This window comes from Bombina bombina, chromosome 9, assembly GCF_027579735.1.
Source record: "Bombina bombina isolate aBomBom1 chromosome 9, aBomBom1.pri, whole genome shotgun sequence".
Classification (NCBI taxonomy): domain Eukaryota; kingdom Metazoa; phylum Chordata; class Amphibia; order Anura; family Bombinatoridae; genus Bombina; species Bombina bombina.
In genome coordinates, this window is record NC_069507.1 from 87,064,541 (window position 1) to 87,085,931 (window position 21,391).

At 35.9% G+C, this 21,391-nt stretch overlaps 1 protein-coding gene across 1 annotated transcript in view; it reads right to left on the reverse strand.

Moving 5' to 3' along the window:
- The window catches only part of SLC16A9 (solute carrier family 16 member 9), an 81,316-nt gene that overhangs the window by 20,919 nt on the left and 39,006 nt on the right, over positions 1–21,391 (reverse strand). Inside the window, exon 3 of the mRNA XM_053692243.1 lies at positions 14,633–14,854. Within this exon, the coding sequence (XP_053548218.1) occupies positions 14,633–14,828 (196 nt within the window). The 5' untranslated portion in view covers positions 14,829–14,854. The remainder of the gene's footprint in view (positions 1–14,632; positions 14,855–21,391) is intronic.

The following is a 21,391-nucleotide window of genomic DNA, read 5'->3' on the forward strand; positions in this document are numbered from 1 at the left end:
CATCAATCATCAAGGAGGGACTCACAGTCCTCTGGCTATGAAAGAAGTATCTCGAATTTTGGTTTGGGCGGAATCCAGCTCCTGTCTAATCTCTGCGGTTCATATCCCAGGTGTAGACAATTGGGAAGCGGATTATCTCAGTCGCCAAACGTTGCATCCGGGCGAATGGTCTCTTCACCCAGAGGTATTTCTTCAGATTGTTCAAATGTGGGGGCTCCCAGAGATAGATCTGATGGCCTCTCATCTAAACAAGAAACTTCCCAGGTATCTGTCCAGATCCCGGGATCCTCAGGCGGAGGCAGTGGATGCATTATCACTTCCTTGGAAGTATCATCCTGCCTATATCTTTCCGCCTCTAGTTCTTCTTCCAAGAGTAATCTCCAAGATTCTGAGGGAATGCTCGTTTGTTCTGCTAATAGCTCCGGCATGGCCTCACAGGTTTTGGTATGCGGATCTTGTCCGGATGACATCTTGCCAACCATGGACTCTTCCGTTAAGACCAGACCTTCTGTCTCAAGGTCCTTTTTTCCATCCGGATCTGAAATCCTTAAATTTAAAGGTATGGAGATTGAACGCTTGATTCTTGGTCATAGAGGTTTCTCTGACTCCGTGATTAATACTATGTTACAGGCTCGTAAATCTGTATCTCGAGAGATATATTATAGAGTCTGGAAGACTTATATTTCTTGGTGTCTTTCTCATCATTTTTCTTGGCATTCTTTTAGAATACCGAGAATTTTACAGTTTCTTCAGGATGGTTTAGATAAGGGTTTGTCCGCGAGTTCTTTGAAAGGACAAATCTCCGCTCTTTCTGTTCTTTTTCACAGAAAGATTGCTATTCTTCCTGATATTCATTGTTTTGTACAAGCTTTGGTTCGTATAAAACCTGTCATTAAGTCAATTTCTCCTCCATGGAGTTTGAATTTGGTTTTGGGAGCTCTTCAAGCTCCTCCGTTTGAACCTATGCATTCATTGGACATTAAATTACTTTCTTGGAAAGTTTTGTTCCTTTTGGCCATCTCTTCTGCTAGAAGAGTTTCTGAATTATCTGCTCTTTCGTGTGAGTCTCCTTTTCTGATTTTTCATCAGGATAAGGCGGTGTTGCGAACTTCTTTTGAATTTTTACCTAAAGTTGTGAATTCCAACAACATTAGTAGAGAAATTGTGGTTCCTTCATTATGTCCTAATCCTAAGAATTCTAAGGAGAAATCATTGCATTCTTTGGATGTTGTTAGAGCTTTGAAATATTATGTTGAAGCTACGAAATCTTTCCGTAAGACTTCTAGTTTATTTGTTATCTTTTCCGGTTCTAGGAAAGGCCAGAAAGCTTCTGCCATTTCTTTGGCATCTTGGTTGAAATCTTTAATTCATCTTGCCTATGTTGAGTCGGGTAAAATTCCGCCTCAAAGAATTACAGCTCATTCTACTAGGTCAGTTTCTACTTCCTGGGCGTTTAGGAATGAAGCTTCGGTTGACCAGATCTGCAAAGCAGCAACTTGGTCCTCTTTGCATACTTTTACTAAATTCTACCATTTTGATGTATTTTCTTCTTCTGAAGCAGTTTTTGGTAGAAAAGTTCTTCAGGCAGCGGTTTCAGTTTGAATCTTCTGCTTATGTTTTTTGTTAAACTTTATTTTGGGTGTGGATTATTTTCAGCAGGAATTGGCTGTCTTTATTTATCCCTCCCTCTCTAGTGACTCTTGTGTGGAAAGATCCACATCTTGGGTAGTCATTATCCCATACGTCACTAGCTCATGGACTCTTGTTAATTACATGAAAGAAAACATAATTTATGTAAGAACTTACCTGATAAATTCATTTCTTTCATATTAACAAGAGTCCATGAGGCCCACCCTTTTTTGTGGTGGTTATGATTTTTTTGTATAAAGCACAATTATTCCAATTCCTTATTTTATATGCTTCGCACTTTTTTTCTTATCACCCCACTTCTTGGCTATTCGTTAAACTGATTTGTGGGTGTGGTGAGGGGTGTATTTATAGGCATTTTAAGGTTTGGGAAACTTTGCCCCTCCTGGTAGGAATGTATATCCCATACGTCACTAGCTCATGGACTCTTGTTAATATGAAAGAAATGAATTTATCAGGTAAGTTCTTACATAAATTATGTTGTTCCTTGGTATTCTTAGTTGAAAGTTAAACCTAGGTAGGCTCATATGCTAATTTCTAAGCCCTTGATGGCCGCATCTTATCTGAATCCATTTGACAGTTTTTCACAGCTAGAGGGCGTTAGTTCATATGTTTCATATAGATAACACTGTGCTCACGTACGTGGAGTTATTTAAGAGATCGCGTTCACATTGCACCTCACTTGTAATACTAGGGTGTGCTCATATCGCTTTTGCTGAAGCAATATTTTGAGCTCAATTTATAATCTAGCCCTTTGTGCTTAATTAAATATTAATAACTCCTGTCAGGTTAACGCGCTAGTGATGCGTTAGCTTTTTTTCTTCTGCACTCTCCATTAACCCCTTGAGTTCTAACAATGCCTCTGAGCCGTCGCAGAGTTTCCCACTCTGGTGCTAACGAAGGGTCAGAGCTGTCGGTAGTACTCTCCGCCTTGTGGAAGATCTATGGGCTCCCACCCACTCCTACCCCGGCAAACGGGCCTGCATAGTGACTGGCATCGCCGGGGCATCACGTTATGATGTGATGACGTCACTGTGCAACTCACAATGTTAAAGAAAGGAGCAGGGGGCATGCTGCTTAGAAGCCTGTATCTCAGGCATCTAAGCAGCTACAGACCCCCAAGTGATCACCTAACCTTTCTAACAGTGTAAGTCTTGGGATCTGGAAAAAAAAGTTGAAAAAAAATTATTAAAAAATAAATAAAAATAATAACTTAAAACAGTTTAGCACTCAAAGGGTTAAAGTCTATAGGGAGAAGTTAGAGCAGTAGTAAAATCCAAAGTCCTACTTCCAACTTGTAATACATGCGCTAACCAGCACGCAAAATCTTTACTTCTGGCAGTGTTAAATAGCACACCACTTGTAATCTGGACCAGCATAGTTTTAAGATGTGTACTTCCCTGAAAAACAATCTAATTTTGTTTGAAAACCGCCACCAGAGTAGTTATGTACAGAGTATTAAAGTGACTATGACATGTTTATTCTAGTAACTTATTTACAACTGCCATAACTAGCCTTATCACCGAAGCTAAGGTAAGGATAACAGGCTTTTTAACCTAGCTTACAACATGATAAAGCTGGTTATTTTATGGCACTAAAACATTACTCTTTATTTTTTCAATATTTAAACTAATATAATAAAAAAGAAAATCTGCATATTATTCTAAAGGTAATCTTTAATTTAAAAACATAATTATGTACAGCATAAAAAAAAACCCAAAAAAAAACAATAACAGTAACCAAAAAAGGAATTCATTCCTTCAGACACTAAACTTCACCTCTTCCATTGATAGGGGCAAAGAGAATGACTGGGGATTATGGGTAGGGGAGTGACACTTAAAGTGATGGTAAACTCTCCCCTTTTTAAAATCAGATCTGGAATGTAAGCGCTATTTTAGATGGCGTTTTATTCATTATGTGCAATGAAGATGCGCTATAACTTAGTTATTAATATAGATATGAAATTCAAATACCCCACAATACACCACCCACTTCAAAAGTCAATTTTCCTGTCAGCTAAATGATTGAATTACTCTCCAATCAATGCTCTAGCTACAACAAAAGTGCCATATGGGGAGAGCGCTGATTGGACAACAATTCAATCTGTTAGCTCACAGAAAATTTTACTTTTGAAGTGGGCGGAGGAGCATGCAGTATTTGAATTTCATATCTATATTAAAAAGCAGGTTATACTGCATCTTCATTACAGCTAATGAATTAAACTCCATCTAAAATAGCGCTTACATTCCAGATCTGATTTTAAAAAGGGGAGAGTTTACCATCACTTTAACAGCTTTGCTGTGCTGCTCTTTGCCTCCTCCTGCTGGTCAGGAGTGATATTCTCACTAGGAATTGGAATGATATTGTGGACTATCCATGTCTTAGGAAAGAAATTTAAAATGTATACAACACGGGCATTGTGGAGTTCATTTGCATATCCTTACCCAGAATCCCATGCTCCAATGTAAAACATTTTCTGTAAAAAAAAAAAATGTACGGCTATGCTATACAATGATCTGTTGTGTATAACTAAAATATCTGTCATCTAAAATAAAAAGGTTTTATCTATTATAAGTTTTTACAGTTTTTGTTTCTTTTAACCATTTATCATATATAAATAAAGCTTTATGTTATGAAGAGTATAAAACAGGTTGTCCTTTTACTTAGAAGTAAACAAGTAGCACTGCTCTTAACCGGTAGCTATTAATAACCAATACTTTTGCTGTTCTAGGGTTAAAGGAGGACACATTTACAATAACAACTCACATTGCCTTAAAGACCCGTTGCAATTAGCCATCCTGGGAAAATGTAACAATTAATCTTTTTGTTAATTGAAAAGCACAGGCTATATCATGTTAGTTTATTTTGGCAAATCATAAATTCAGTTTGGGAAAGAGTGACCTAGATTTATTTAGCAACAGCAATACATTGGCACCTTTCCCATTAAACAGTCACATTTTGTAAGGAACAATGAGCTTGATAAGGTTGGTCATTAAGAGATAAATCTGCAATTCCCCAGTTGTGCTGAATATATATATGGCTGTGCTGAGGATGGGGTTTTCGGACCCCCGAAACATCACCATGTTATAATAAATTTTATTATTTTTTTGAGAAATCCAGAGAGTTCAGTCCCTTTTTTTATATATATATATATATATATATATATATATATATATATATATATATATATATATATATATATATATATATATATATATATATATACATATATACACACACACAAATGTGATCAAGTGAAGTTTTGATAGATTAGAGGATTAGAGCAGCCATTGGACATAAGGGGCTAGATAACAAGTGTAGCGCTATTTAGTGCTCCAGCTCGCACGTTAACTTTGCTAGACAAAGACTTTTTGCACGTCTGGTTGCGCTCGTATTACAAGTTGAAAGTAAAAAGTATCGTGACCACAGTATCTTCTCCCATAGAAGTCACTGGAGCTTGAAAACATTAAAAAAAAACACACACACTAGCGCACTAACCTGACCGTGTATATTCTAGAGCGCTAAGCCCGACATGAAATATTAAAGGGACACTGAACCCAAATGTTTTCTTTCGTGATTCAGATAGAGCATAACATTTTAAGCAACTTTCTAATTTACTCCTATTATCAACTTTTCTTCATTCGCTTGGTATCTTTCGGCTAGATTACGAGTTTTGCGTTATGAGCGATGCGGTGATAACTTGCAAGTTATTGTCACCGCTCACCTCCCTATAGTGCTGCTATTACAGGTTTGCAAAACCTCGGCGTCAGCAGGCAATATTGCAGCGTAAAGCAAAATTGAGCTCCATACCGCTCTCCAATACCAGCGTGCTTTGAGCTGGTTTTACGTGCTCGTGCACGATTTCCCCATAGACATCAATGGGGAGAGCCATCTGAAAAAAAAGCCTAACACCTGCAATAAAGGAGCGTAAAGCTCCGTAACGCAGCCCCATTGATTCCTATGGGGAAATAAAAAGTTATGTTTACACCTAACACCCTAACATAAACCCAGTCTAAACACCCCTAATCTGCCGCCCCCGACATTGTCAACACCTACATTACACTTATTAACCCCTAATCTGCCGTCCCCGACATAGCTGACACCTACCTACACTTATTAACCCCTAATCTGCCGCCCCCGACATCGCCGCCACCTACCTACACTTATTAACCCCTAATCTGCCGCCCCCAACGTCGCCGCCACCTACCTACACTTATTAACCCCTAATCTGCCACCCCCAGCGTCGCTGCCACTATACTAAAGTTATTAACCCCTAAACCTAACCCTATGTCTAACCCTAACACCCACTAACTTTAATATAATTAAAATAAATCTAAATAAAAATTACTATCATTAACTAAATAATTCATATTTAAAACTAAATACCTATAAAATAAACCCTAAGCTAGCTACAATATAACTAATAGTTAGTCGAACCCTAACCCTAACACCCACTAACTTCAACATAATTAAAATAAATCTAAATAAAACTTACTATCATTAACTAAATAATTCCTATTTAAAACAAAATACTTAATACAAACAGAAATAGGTGAAACCCAAATTAGCAGCGCTTCTCTATAACAGGCTAATTATGTACCAAAAAGGAGAAACTATGTATATAGTCTAGATGGAAATTGCCTGATAAGTGAAGCAATATATATTGAGGTATATCAGTCGAGATATAGTTTATAATAAGATACAATAAATATTGGGACAGAGTAATGGTCCTATACAAAAAAATTAACAATTTGCTGTTATTACAAAACTCAAATCACTATTCGTAGGATAGGTAACGAGAAGATAACAATACTTCCCAATAGTGTTGTGGATGGTGGGTGTCGCTCCAAGTGATGACACAGGGCTGCGGTCCTGGTCTTAGGAAGTGGCTGGAAAACAAGATAGAATACAGAGCGCAACCCACTCTAAGTGTAAAATCATTTAATATCAAACAATAAAACAACGTGTAAATCGCACGTACAGTGTTACAAAATAAACAGGCACAATAAAACCAATCCCAGATTGTATCACCAAATGTCAGGGGTGTGATGTCCGTCACCTCGTAGCTCACAATCCCCAAAACGGCTTCCGGATCGCCGTGTGAGAATTCAGCTTGTGCCGAGGGATACTCCAAATGGCATTGATAACAGAGAAGCTGGGAGAAGTTCCTTTTGTGCCGCCTCGACGCGTTTCCTCAGAACAATATCAAAAATGGACATTCACATTTTTGATGAACAGTCAGAAATGGATTTACTTCTTCATCTGTTGATGTTTTGATTTATCCAAATTGGAGGTAGAAGGCAGATTCAGGAAGCTGCTGCAAGTCATGAATAGAAAATTGCACTTCATTTTTTTTTCTCTGTATAGATTTGACAGGTTCTGAAAGCTGAAAACTTTAGTTTATGTGACACTGATTTGCTGATTTGCGAATCAGTGTCACATAAACTAAAGTTTTCAGCTTTCAGAACCTGTCAAATCTATACAGAGAAAAAAAAAAAAATTAAGTGCAATTTTCTATTCATGACTTGCAGCAGCTTCCTGAATCTGCCTTCTACCTCCAATTTGGATAAATCAAAACATCAACAGATGAAGAAGTAAATCCATTTCTGACTGTTCATCAAAAATGTGAATGTCCATTTTTGATATTGTTCTGAGGAAACGCGTCGAGGCGGCACAAAAGGAACTTCTCCCAGCTTCTCTGTTATCAATGCCATTTGGAGTATCCCTCGGCACAAGCTGAATTCTCACACGGCGATCCGGAAGCCGTTTTGGGGATTGTGAGCTACGAGGTGACGGACATCACACCCCTGACATTTGGTGATACAATCTGGGATTGGTTTTATTGTGCCTGTTTATTTTGTAACACTGTACGTGCGATTTACACGTTGTTTTATTGTTTGATATTAAATTATTTTACACTTAGAGTGGGTTGCGCTCTGTGTTCTATCTTGTTTTAAAACAAAATACTTACCTGTAAAATAAATCCTAAGATAGCTACAATATAACTAATAGTTGTAGCTATCTTAGGTTTTATTTTTATTTCACAGTTGAGGATGGATGTCGGGTCTTCAAAAACTGTAAGTGGATCTTCGGGGGTTAGTGTTAGGTTTTATTAAGGGTTTATTGGGTGGGTTTTATTTTTAGATTAGGGTTAGGGCGGAAAAAGAGATAAATGCCCTTTTAAGGGCAATGCCCATCCAAATGCCCTTTTCAGGGCAATGGGGAGCTTAGGTTTTTTAGATGGGTTTTTATTTGGGGGGGTTGGTTGTGTGGGTGGTGGTTTTTACTGTTGGGGGGTTGTTTGTATTTTTTTTTACAGGTAAAAGAGCCGATTTATTTGGGGCAATGCCCCGCAAAAGGCCCTTTTAAGGGCTATTGGCAGTTTAGTTTAGGCTAGGGTTTTTTTTATTTTGGGGGGCTTTTTTATTTTGATAGGGCTATTAGATTAGGTGTAATTAGTTTAAATATTTGATCATTTCTTTTTTATTTTGTGCAACTTAGTGTTTGTTTTTGTAATTTAGTTAATTTAGTTAATTTAATTAATGTAATTTATTTAATTGTAGTTTAATGTTAGGTGTTAGTGTAACTCAGGTTAGCTTTTATTTTACAGGTAAATTTGTATTTATTTTAACTAGGTAGCTAGTAAATAGTTAATAACTATTTACTAACTATTCTACCTAGTTAAAACAAATACAAACTTAGCTGTGACATAAAAATAAAACCTAAGATAGCTACAATGTAACTATTAGTTATATTGTAGCTAGCTTAGGGTTTATTTTATAGGTATTTAGTTTTAAATATGAATTATTTAGTTAATGATAGTCATTTTTATTTAGATTTATTTTAATTATATTAAAGTTAGTGGGTGTTAGGGTTAGACTTAGGGTTAGGTTTAGGGGTTAATAACTTTAGTATAGTGTCAGTGATTTTGGGGCAGCAGATTAGGGGTTAATAACAGTAATGTAGGTTGCGGCGATGTTAGGGACAGCAGGTTAATAATATTTAACTAGTGTTTGCGATGCGGGAGTGCGGCGGTTTAGGGGTTAATATGTTTATTATAGTGGCGGTGATGTCCGGAGCGGCAGATTTGGGGTTAATAATTTATTTCATTATTTGCAATGCGGGAGGGCCTCGGTTTAGGGGTTAATAGGTAGTTTATGGGTGTTAGTGTACTTTTTAGCACTTTAGTTATGAGTTTTATGCTACAGCTTTCAGGTGGCGGTACAGATCTTGTAGTTATGGGCTGTACCGCTCACTTTTTGACCGGAAAGGCAAACTCCTAATACCGGCACTATGGAAGTCCCATTAAAAAAGGACTTTTTGAAAGTTGCGGTAGTTACGTTACGTTGCGTTACGGACAAAAAAGTGTGCGGTACAGAATACCTGCAAGACTCGTAATACCAGCGGTAGTGAAAAAGAGCCATAACGCTGCTTTTTCCCCCATAACACAAAACTCGTAATCTAGCCGTTTATTTGAAATGCAAGAATGTAAGTTTAGATGCTGGCCTATTTTTGGTGAACAACCTGGGTTGTTCTTGCTGATTTGTGGATAAATTCATCCACCAATAAAAAAGTGCTGTCCAGAGGCTGAACCAAAAAAAAAAACTTAGATGCCTTTCTTTTTCAAATAAATATAGCAAGAGAACGAAGAAAAATTGATAATAGGAGTAAATTAGAAAGTTGCTTAAAATTTCATGCTCTGAAAAATTTTGGGTTCAGTGTCCCTTTAATATTTTACATTCCAATGTTTTTCACATAGGAGAAAATATTCTTAAATATATATTTCTATATATATATCTGTAGATACCTATACCTGTATATCTATTCCAATAGATATATAGGTATAGATATGTATTTTACATGAACAGTATTAGATATATATAGAAATATATATTAAAGAATAAAAAGTACATTATTTTGTTATTATGTGAAGAAATATAAAATATGCGTTTTGCGCATTGTGTTTCGCGATTTAGATTTTAACATGGTCGGGCTAGCACACATGAAAACGTAGTGATCTTAAGGCGCGTTGTTGAAATATTACATATAAAAAAAAATTAAAAAAAAATATTTTCAAATGTTAAACATACTGTAAAATATATAGATATATTCTATGGATTATTTAGAATATCACAGACAAACCAGCTATTTCAAATGCTGATATAAAGGTAAAGGAGCTATTTCTTAACAATTTAATACACTCCAGCAGGTAAAATAGATTATTGGGAACAAATTGAAGAAGAAAAAAACTTTAGTGTAAACTGTCACTTTAAAATGACAGTAAAGTCCAAACTAAACGTTAAAGGGACAGTCTACACCAGAATTTTTATTGTTTAAAAAGATAGATAATCCCTTTATTACCCATTCCCTAGTTTTGCATAACCAACACAGTTATATAAATACACTTTTTTCCTCTGTTATTACCTTGTATCTAATCTTCTGCAAACTGCCCCCTTATTTCAGTTCTTTTGACAGACATCCATTTTAGCCAATCAGAGGTGGCTCACCTGAACTCCACGTGCTTCAGCACAGTGTTATCTATATGACACACATGAACTCACACCCTCTAGTGGTAAAAAACTATCAAAATTCCCTGAGAGAAGAGGCGGCCTTCAAGGGCTTAGAAATTAGCCTAGGAACCTCCTAGGTTTAGCTTTCAACTAAAAAATACCAAGAGAACAAAGCAAAATTTGGTGATAAAAGTAAATTTGAAAATTGTTTAAAATTACATTCTCTATCTGAATCATGAAAGTTTATTTTGGACTAGACTGTCCCTTTAATGATTCAGATAAAGCATGCCATTTTAACAATATTCCAATTTACTTCTACCATCTAATTTGCGTCATTATTTTGGTATCCTTTGTTGAGGAGCATACCTAGGTAGGCTCAGAAGTAGCAATGTATTGCTGGCGATTGTTGGCTGCACATACTGTATATGCCTTTTCTCCTTGGCTCACCAGATGTGTTCAGCTAGCTCCCAATATTGTACTGTTGCTCCTGAGCCTACCTAGAGTTTACCTTTCAACAAAGAAAACCAAAAGAATAAAGGAAATTGATAGAAGTAAATGGAAAAGTGGTTTAAGATGCATGAATCTGAATCATGAAAGTTTAAAGGACCAGTAGAATTGAAAAATTGACAAATACACACTAAAAATGCAAATTTCAAAGTTAATCCAATTTTCCCTTCCCCTGTATCATGTGACATCCATCAGCCAATCACAAAATGTATATATGTATATACAGTACAATTTTGCACATGCTCAGTAGGAGCCTGAGCCTCAGAAACTGTGCATATAAATAGAGCGTGCATGTTCTGATAATGGAAGTTTTGCTTTATCTGAATCATGAAACTTTAATTTTGACTTTACTGTCCCTTTAATCCAACAGGTGAAAACGCTAAGAGATATAGCCACACAGGCAAACGCTACAGATCGGTGTCAGTACAAACACAGCTTTGCTTATTGTTTTGCTTGTGCCACAGCAGGAAATCCTTGACAGTTACTCATTACTTATCAGTGTACAAGTCAGTGACTTCCCTCTTTGCTTCTGTGAGATTGGGTTTCCAGCAACAAAAGTTCAAAGGACAAATTACTATTATGTGTATTACTCCCCATCTGGCATGTAACAGACAATGCATTAAAGAGACACTCAAGTCAAAATAAACTTTTATGATTCAGACAGAGAAGCAGTTTAAAGACACTTTCCAATTTACCTCCATTATCAAATATTGCACAGTCTTTTTATAATCACACTTTCTGGGGAACAAGATCCTACTGAGCATGTGCACAAGCTCACAAGGTATAGGTATACTAGTCTGTGATTGGCTGTCACATGAAAATGGGAGAAATAAATGAAATACATTTGTCAGGATAAAATGTACTGCTTATTTGAAATCCAGAGTAGGTGTTATTGCATTGTCTTTTTATTATGCACGTGTTAATTATATAATTCTACTGCATTGAGTTGTCCTTTAAGAATTGCAGGCCATTTTGTAGTGCAAAATCTATGATTTCTATAAAAATCATTTTAAAAATAAAGTCAGCTCTGTCTGAGTTATTTATATTATTTATTTTTGTAGCCCCATTATAGTCTGTGCTAAGTATGCATTTAGGCAGTCCAAGAAATATCACTTTTTAAAAGAACACTGAACTCAAAATGTTTATTTAATTATAAACATTAGAACATTATATGTCCTCTATTCATTTTGCTAATTTTCCTGCAATTTTTAGCTGAATGTTTTAATGTTATATTTTTCCTACAAATATTATTTTATTTTGGGATTGCTATTATAGTGAAAAAATTGTCATGCTCTTCTTCATTATAGCATGTAATTTTATAGTACCAACCCTGCAACGGTGTGTATTTAATAAAACTTGCAAATGGGTTAAACACATAGTTAAAGCAGTGCTGAGGAGAACTGTTGGTCTTGAATAGAAACTACCGTTGTGCCAATCAGCAATCAGCTGCTGCATTAGTGAGTTTCAGTTTGTACTCAGAACCATCAGTTCTCTGTGGCTTCTGAGCAGTACTTTATGTATGTGTTTAACCCCCGCAAAGGGATGACAGTGATACAATTACATGCTCTAAAAAATGAGCGCATGTTTTTTGTAATTATTATAATAGTCCTTTGATTGCTGATAAAAACTTTCGCCCATTTTCAAAGTCAATCAAATTTGCAACCAGAGAAAAATCTGCCTAACAAATTCAAGCAGTCCAGGCTGATACACACAGCTCATCGGCCGATACTTTAAATGTTGCAGGAAAATATATGCAGCTGCAATATTTCATGCTTCAGGCAGCCATATTTAAAAAGCATCTGCTTGTATTTTTCAAGTATTTTTTAAGTGCCACTAGAAAATGTTATGCAGTTGGCGCATATATACTGCCGCACATATTACCTGCATTACTTTTTGAATATGCTTGAAAATATGAAGCAGGTTAAAGTGAACCACTTGAAAATACGCATGGCGTTTTTTTTGTGTTTTTTGTTTTTTTAATAAAGCCCTATGTATACATATAAAAGTGTTTTGATGTCCTTTTAACAGCAATAATAGCCAACTACAATACAAAAGTAAAGGGACTTTAAAGGGACAGACTACATCTTAGTCATCCTAAAGTTTTATCATAGATTAAGCTGTAACTAGCCTTCTGCACCCATTTCTATATAATGCAGCAGGGTTGGTAAAAACATTATTATATAATTATATATAAAAGTGTAAACCAATCACAAAAAACAAAAATGTGAAGATAAATGTGAGAGTGGATTTCAAAAAAGACAAGTATAATGAAGTTTTAAATAAGAGATCCAAAGATCTATAATATATTTAAATATAAAGGATATGTCCAGTAAGTGATGTGATCAAATCCGATGGTCTTGAAAAAATCCTCAAAGTGAAAAAGGAGAAAGCAATATATAGTGTAACTCTGTGATGTATCAAATGGAAAAGAGAATGTATCCTACTCACATGAGATGAAGCTATAGTAAGCTCATTCGCTGCGCACACCTGCTTTTATACTGGCAGGCAAACAGTCTCCCAAGGGATTCAAGAAGAACAATTTATTAAAATATACATATAAAATACAATAAAACATCCAATACACCAACATACATATGTGTGATCAGAGTCCTTACGAGGAACAGTCAATATTAACTGTGAGTGATTTACCCCTAATGCGGATGGATGCGGATACAGGGCAGCGTTCACACCTCTCTCAATCTCCGCTTCCAGTACCTGCAGTGTCTACACTCCTTTTCCAATGTAGTTGGGTATAAATGGATGAGTCCCTTGAGGGAGATAAACTCCGACGTACGTTTCACCGTTAACCAACAGCTTTTTTAAGAAAGATCTTCCTTGAAAAAGACCATTGGATTTGATCACATCACTTACTGGACATATCCTTTATATTTGAATATATTATAGATTATTATATAATGAATATTTTTTCTGGACAATTTGAAATGGCTGCCAAGCTCCACCCACTGATGACATCAATATCTGGGATAATTCTAAGCACTCTGCTGAATAGTATTGACAGTCTGTTTAATCCAACTAGTGAGCCTTTTGTTATTGGATACCATATGCATCCCAGATTGTAAAGTCATCAGTGAGTGGAGCTTTGCAGCCATTTCAAACTGGCCAGAATTGGCAGCCATTTAAATAACTTTTTTTTACCATTCCTGCTGCATCATATAGAAAAGGTGCAGGAGGCTATTTGCAGCTTAATCTAAGGTAAGACTTTAAGATAACTAAGGTGTAGACTGCCCCTTTAAACTCAAAAACATTATTTTAAAATATGTTATAAATAGTGTTGTGTGAAAGATTTCAGAGAAATTATATAGTATAACTTAATATATTCAGGTATCAATTGCTCATTGGCTGATAAAAAGAGTTCCCACAGTTCTGTTGTGTGACATGGGCATGCCTTAACAAATATAAAAACAAAAAGTATTTTTTTCCAAAGCACAACCGTTTGTTATATTAAAGTCCAAATTAAACTTTCATGATTCAGATAGGACATGCAATTTTAAACAACTTTCCAATTTACTTTTATCAACAAATTTGCTTTGTTCTCTTGGTAATCTTTGTTGAAAGCTAAACCTAGGTAGGCTCATATGCTAATTTCTAAGCCCTTGAAGGCCGCCTCTTATCTCTGTGCATTCTGACAGTTTTACACAGCTAGAGGGGGTATTTATGAGTCAGCACTGATTGGCTAAAATGTAAGTCTGTCAAAAAAACTGAGATAAGGTGGCAGTCTGCAGAGGCTTAGATACAAGGTAATCACAGAGGTAATAATTATATTAATATAACCGTGTTAGTTAGCAAAACTGGGGAGTAGTAAATAAAGGGATTATCTATCTTTTTAAACAATAACATTTTTGGTGTTGACTGTCTCTTTAATTATACCTAATACCAAGGCTGGTATTTAGAAAAAAATTGTGCCATCCCTATGTTTTTGTAGAATAGTGAAAACACTTTTTACTTACATGCAAGTAGCCCAACTCCAGCAGCCAGAGATCCAACCCATGCAGTCTTCCCTTTTCCTTCATTAAAAATATCCAACCATTCCACGTACAGAACGCCAACGGCCAATGGCGAGCCGTAGCAGAGAAGCTGGATAAAGAAGGATATTACGACTATCACCCAGCCCCATCCGCCGTCTGGTGGTTTCTGGAATGTCATTTTAAGGCGTGGGTTTATTTATTGTTCTGCAACAAAATAAATATAAACATATAAGTTAAACCGTGCACAATATCACTTTCTCTGTATGTTAAAGGGACAGTCTAGTCAAAATGAAACTTTTATGAGTCAAATAGGACATGCAATTTTAAACAACTTTTCAATTTACTTTTATCATCAAATTAGCTTTGTTCTCTTGGTATTCTTTGTTGAAAACTAAACCTAGGTATGGTTATATGCTAATTTCTAAAACCTTGAAGGCGTCTCTTAGTGCATTTTGACAGTTTTTCACAGCTAGACAGCACTTGTTCATGTTTGCCATATAGACAACATTGTGCGCATAAAAAAGAAGCGTTCCTGGCACTCCAAGGGTAGGTTTTAAAAACGTAAATGTATTCAAAGTTAAAGTGAAAGTAAATGATTGAAACAAATAAAGGGCACTTTCATTTATGAAGTATAAGATACTTCATGTAGAAAGCTCCTTTATTTAATTCAACCGATCGCCGCTCTTAGCTCCTACAGCAGCGCATGGCTAAGAGGTGATATTTTCCCCTTTTAGCCAATAGCCGTGCAGTAAATCCGGCTCCCATGGGTGCCAAGCTGCATGATCTTTCTGAATCATGAAAATTTAAAGGGACACTGAACCCAAATTTTTTCTTTCCGGATTCAGATAGAGCATGACATTTTAAGCAACTTTCTAATTTACTCCTATTATCACATTTTCTTCATTCTCTTGGTATCTTTATTTGAAATGCAAGAATGTAAGTTTAGATGCCGGCCCATTTTTTTTTTGATTGGTGGATAAATTCATCCACCAATGAAAAAGTGCTGTCCAGAGTTTTGAATAAAAAAAAAAAAAGCTTAGATGCCTTCTTTTTCAAATAAAGATATCAAGAGAACGAAGAAAAATTGATAATAGGAGTAAATTAGAAAGTTGTTTAAAATTTAGAAAAAGTTTAAAATTGGATGCTCTATCTGAATCACAAAAGAAAAAAAATTTGGGTTCAGCGTCCCTTTAATTTTGACTTCAGTGTCCATTTAAAGAAATTTGTTGTAATAAAAACAATTCTTTGTTACCATGTCAATGCTATATATACACAGCATGTGTTTACAAGCTTCTACGTCTACAACAGCCACAGTTACAATAAGCAAGCTGCTGTTGGTGTCTGCCTTTAGGACAAACAATACGGCTTGAATTTCAGGATGTCCCCACATGAGCACAGGTGGCTCAATCAAAACTACTGAGTCACAGATTAGCCATCTGTGGTCTGTCGGTGTCCTCTGAGAACAGACCTGAGACTTGCTGTGTCAGACAGGTATTAATAGCAGCTGTTTTAGATACTGTGGTTGCATTTAATAGTCAAATATCAAAAGCTGTTATGTTTCTGTGACAAAACATAAACGGAAAAGTATTTCATAGTCTGCAAATTGAATATCTACATATATTATTTATGGATATTTGTTTTTATTAGTAAACCTTTTAAAGAATAATGAAAGTTTTAATTCTATCTTTTTAAAAAATGTTACTATTGAAAGGATAACTTGTAAAAAACAACCTTTTATCTGGATTTTTTTAATAGGGTATTGCCCTATTGGGGGGGGGGGGGGAGGTATACTCTTCACAATTAAAGGGACAGTAAAGTCATAATTAGACATTCATGATTTAGACAGAGCATAACATTTTAAACAACTTTCTTCATTTGTTATCCTTTGCTGAAAGGTTTATCTAGGTAAGCTCAGGTTCAGCAAAGAACCTAGGTTCTAGCTGCTGATTGGTGGCTGCATATATTTACTGAATGTCATTGCCTCACCCATGTGTTCAGTTAGAAATCAGTAGTGCATTGATGCTCTTTCAACAAATGATACCAAGAGAATTAAACAAATGTGATAATAGAAATAAACTGGAAAGTTGTTTAAAATTGTATGTTCTACCTAAATCATAAAAGAAAAAATTTGGGTTTCCTTTAAAGAAACAGGCGATTCCAATTTCACCTGTTTAGAGTTATACATATATATCCACATATATTAGGGTATTTTAGGGACATATCACATAGAACTCAGTTAGTAAGTCAAAGAATATAATATACAAGAAAGGACCCGATAATAACTACTTGAACTTAGAGAGGGTAGCAACAGCTCGATGACATGTCATATGACTTGTGATCACGTGATTCCAATTGACCTATGGCATCAGTCCTGGGATAGTTCTTCCGACTGCTATTGATACATGGTTTATTTTTCGGTGCTATTTTATCTATACACATCAGTAAATTTAAATTAGTATCAAATAATATCTGGATATTTTTTCCAAATGGATCTAAGGTATGAAATATCACTTTTGACTTTTAGATAGTAGGAACAAGTTTTAATCAAATCTGATCTGTGTGCGTGCATATATATTTAAAATGCATAAACTGAATTGTACTGTTGGTTATGAATGTTTCTATTAATAAGGATAGAATATATACATTTCTTACATTTCTGGAATGTTATGGGAAATCTATTTGAGAGTTTTACTAACGCAGCTGTTAGCTCTTAAAGGTTTTGATTGGTAGCAGCTCATATAAAAGGTAGCCTATGACAATCATGTTGTTATGCCTGCTGAAACAGCTGGTATAGCCCAGAAACGTGTTGTATATACATGGGGTATGTCACATTGTTTTCAAAAGACCCCCCATTTGTGCACCTTTAATTTTTTTAATGGTTTTTATTAAACTTCATATTTTTAAACTTGAGTGCAAATTGTCTACTGCTACCGAATATACCCACGCTGTGTTTTCCATCTGAAGAGAGCTGACTACCGTGGTACAGTGAGCTGGAGCGCTGAGAGTCTCCAGAACACCTCTATCAGCACACTAGGGTACTGTTACATTGTGTGAGTACCTAGTATCACTATAACATTTGGTTTTCAATCGCATATTGATCTACACATGAAGAACCCTTGTATTTAAAAGTATTGGTACTCTTGTTTAGTCAAATAATGTACGATTAACCCTGAAAAGTGTTATAATCAAAATATTGTTTGTCATCCCATACATGTATAGAGCAAATTCTTGCTTATTCTATAAAGATATTTTAAAATGACCTAGAGAATACTATTTATACCCTTTAGTATTTTCAATAAAGAATTGTTTTGTAGTGGTACTTCAAGCAGACTATTCTCTTCTAATAACTATCAGAGGTGTCTTCAATCTCTTATTTGTTCTACCACTAGTTTAAATTGTTGGCCTTTAAGGCACTGTTCTCGCATATACTTTATATATGTCAAATTGGTCATTTTAGTAGCTTGTCTAGCGGTAATTATTTGTTTACTGGAGTCACTGTGTTGTGGTTGACTGCAAACTCCTGTGTGGCTACCCCTTATCATTGTGTTTCCGCTTAGTCTAGTTTACTGAGTCACGGCTAATGTTTACCATTTTTAAGTCTATGAGATACTATATAGTGTGACCGTTAATAGTACTATACACTAGTGTTAGTTACCTCAATACAGATTGATCACTGTATCGTCTTTGAGAGGAGCTGGTGTGTCTATTTTTGACACTTTTTCTTCTCATTATAATGTGTAACACATTAGCATAAGGCACTTCCCACCTCTGAATACTTAGGTTTGTTTGAGGGGGATTTGTGGAGACAGTTCTATAGCCCCACCCCCCCTTTTCCCTAGGGGTTTTAGGGAAATCTCTCCTAGTGTCTTCAATCTTATAATCAAACATTCAGCCAGTTTAACTGGACAAAAGTACCTGCTCTGCTGTTGTGTGTCACTGTGTGTATCACATGAACATAGAAAAGAGAGGGAAAACCAAAGAGTTGTCAGAGGACTCCTTGCTCAGTGGAATATGGCTACACCTCACTGACAAGGCCCAATGCAAAGCATTACTGGGCTAAAAAGAAGCTGCAACCAGGTGGTAAATCACCATAGAACAGGCTAACAATGTTATTGAGCTGGTTGTTTGTTCGTTCCTGTGAGTGCACTTCTCTTGTGTGTATTTAGTCTCCCTATGGGAAAAAGGAGCAACCAGAAGTGGACTCCTTGCTCAGTGTGCTTAGAGGAATATGGCTACACCTCACTGACAATGACCAATGAAGACCAAAACAATAGTCTGAAGTTGCTGTGTTCCTTTTGTTCAGAGAGGAATTGCCTGGTATTTCGGTGCTAGACTGACCGTAATAGGCGGGAATAGACAGGAAAGTTCTACTCTGTGAAAAACATTACTGGGCTAAAAAGAAGCTGCACCCAGGTGGTAAATCGCCATAGAACAGGCTAACAATGTTATTAAGCTGGCTGTTTGTTCCTGTAAGTGTGGGTCTCTTTGTGTGTAAAAAGGTAATAGCCAAGCATGGTCAACATAAAGACTAAAGACCATCTCTAAAGAGCTTGATGTTCCTGTGAGCAGTGTTGCCAATATTATTAAGAAGTTTAAGGCACATGGGACTGTAGCCAACATCTCTGGAAGAGGAACATTCAGCCAAGAATGATGAGAAAGATTGTTCGAATGGTGGTGTAAGAACCAAGGACAACTTCAAAACAGCTCAAGGTGCAACAGTTTCAAATCACACCATCTGTTACTGTCTGAATGAAAATTGGCTCTATGGTAGAAGATCTAGGAAGACCCCAATTCTATGGGAGAAACACAAAAAAGCCTGACTAGAGTTTGCCATTATGCACATTGACAAGCCACAGACTTTCTGGGAGAATGTCCTTTAGACAGGTGAAACAAAAATAAGTGATTTTTGGTAAATCACAACTCCATGTTTACAAAAGTAAAATATAAGCTTACAAAGAAAAGAACACAATCTCTACTGTGAAACATAGAGGCGGCTTAGTGATGTTTAGGAGTTGCTTTGCTGCCTCTGGAACTGGGTGCCTAGTATCTATGCAGGGCACAATGACATTAGACGACTATCAAGGCATTCTGAAGCAAAACATACAGCCCAGTGTCAGAAAGCTGTGTCTCAGTCACAGGTCATGGGTCCTCCAGCAGGATAATGACCCAAAATATACCTCAAAAAGAGCCCAAGAATGGATGAGAAGAAATCATTGGTGCATTCCAAAGTGGCCTTCTATGAGTCCCAAAACTTGCAGTTGGGAAAAGGCACCCATTAAACCTGAAAGAACTGGAGCAGTTTGCTTAAGAAAAGTGGGACAAAATCCCAGTCAAAAAGTGTAGAAATTTTTTTAAGGGATACAGAAAGATTTTGATTGCAGTTATTGTGTCCAAAGGCTGTGCTACAAAATACTAGGTTAAGAGTACCATTATTTTTATCTATGCCATTCTTATTTGTTTTACTGTTTAAAGTAATATGTGAAGTCATAAATCAAAAGTGAAGTTTTTGTTCTACTAAATTTAAAATAAAGAATGATGGATACAAAATACTTTAGTCAATTTTTATTTAATTAAAATGAAGGTCAATTTAGATAATTCGGTGCCCGTTTTTTAATAAACCTATTAAAAACAAGGTACTTTCATTCATCAAAAAGGACATTTCACTCGTTTTCTTCATATACTTACCTATTAATCCTAACAACCCATCGCAAGCCCTCTTCATGGGTCCAAAAAGACGAATTCGGCTTCCTCCAATCACGGCATTGCCTCAGGCCATGATTCCCCCCCCCCCAGGGGAGCCGTGATTGGAGGAAGCTGGATTCGTCATTTCTGACGTATGAAGAGGCTTCCGACTGCCAGGGGAATCGCTGGAGTGGCTGTGAAGATTAAAAGGTAAGTATTTGAAGAAAACGAGTGAAATGTCAATTTTGATTAATTAAAGTGCCCTTTTTTTTAATAGAATTATTAAAAACCTGCACCAATTCATCTAAATTGACCTTCACTTCAAGAAGAAATTGTGCGTTTTCCTATAAAAGTGGGAGGGTACCTATACTTTAGGCCACATCTTTAGTAATATGCAAGCACTAGTACAACAATAAAATGTTCTATCACATTAAAGCAAGTTCACTTTAAATTAATCACACAAGGAAAACGTTATATGTAAACCATTATAAGCAATATTTTGCTAAAATCTAGGCTTGAGCTACAGAACAGTGGCAATAAATACACCACATATAATTTAAAACAATACCATTATGAATATAAAAAATATATCAACTAGAATAGTAGAATTGTTTTTGCAAGAAAAAGATTAAGTGAAATATGTTTAAAAGTAAATTAAAAGCAATTTTAAGCAATGTTTACTCCTATTATCAATTGTTCTTTATTTCTCTTGCTATCTTTATTTAAAAAGCAGTAATTTAAAGCTTAGTAGCCGGCCCAAATTAGGTTCAACACCACGGGTAGTGCTTGCTTATTGGTGGCTGACATTTAGCCACCAATAAGCAAGCATAACCCAGGTTCTGAACCAAAAATACTTTACATTCCTACTTTTTAAATAAAGATAGCAAAATTGATAATAGGATTAAAATTGCATGCTCTATCTGAACCATTAAAGAAAAAAATTGGGTTTAGTATCCTTTTACGTTAAAATGCTCACTGCTGAAAACTACATCTTCAAAATGAAATTAACATGCAGCCTCTTTATAGATTATTTTATATATATATATATATATATATATA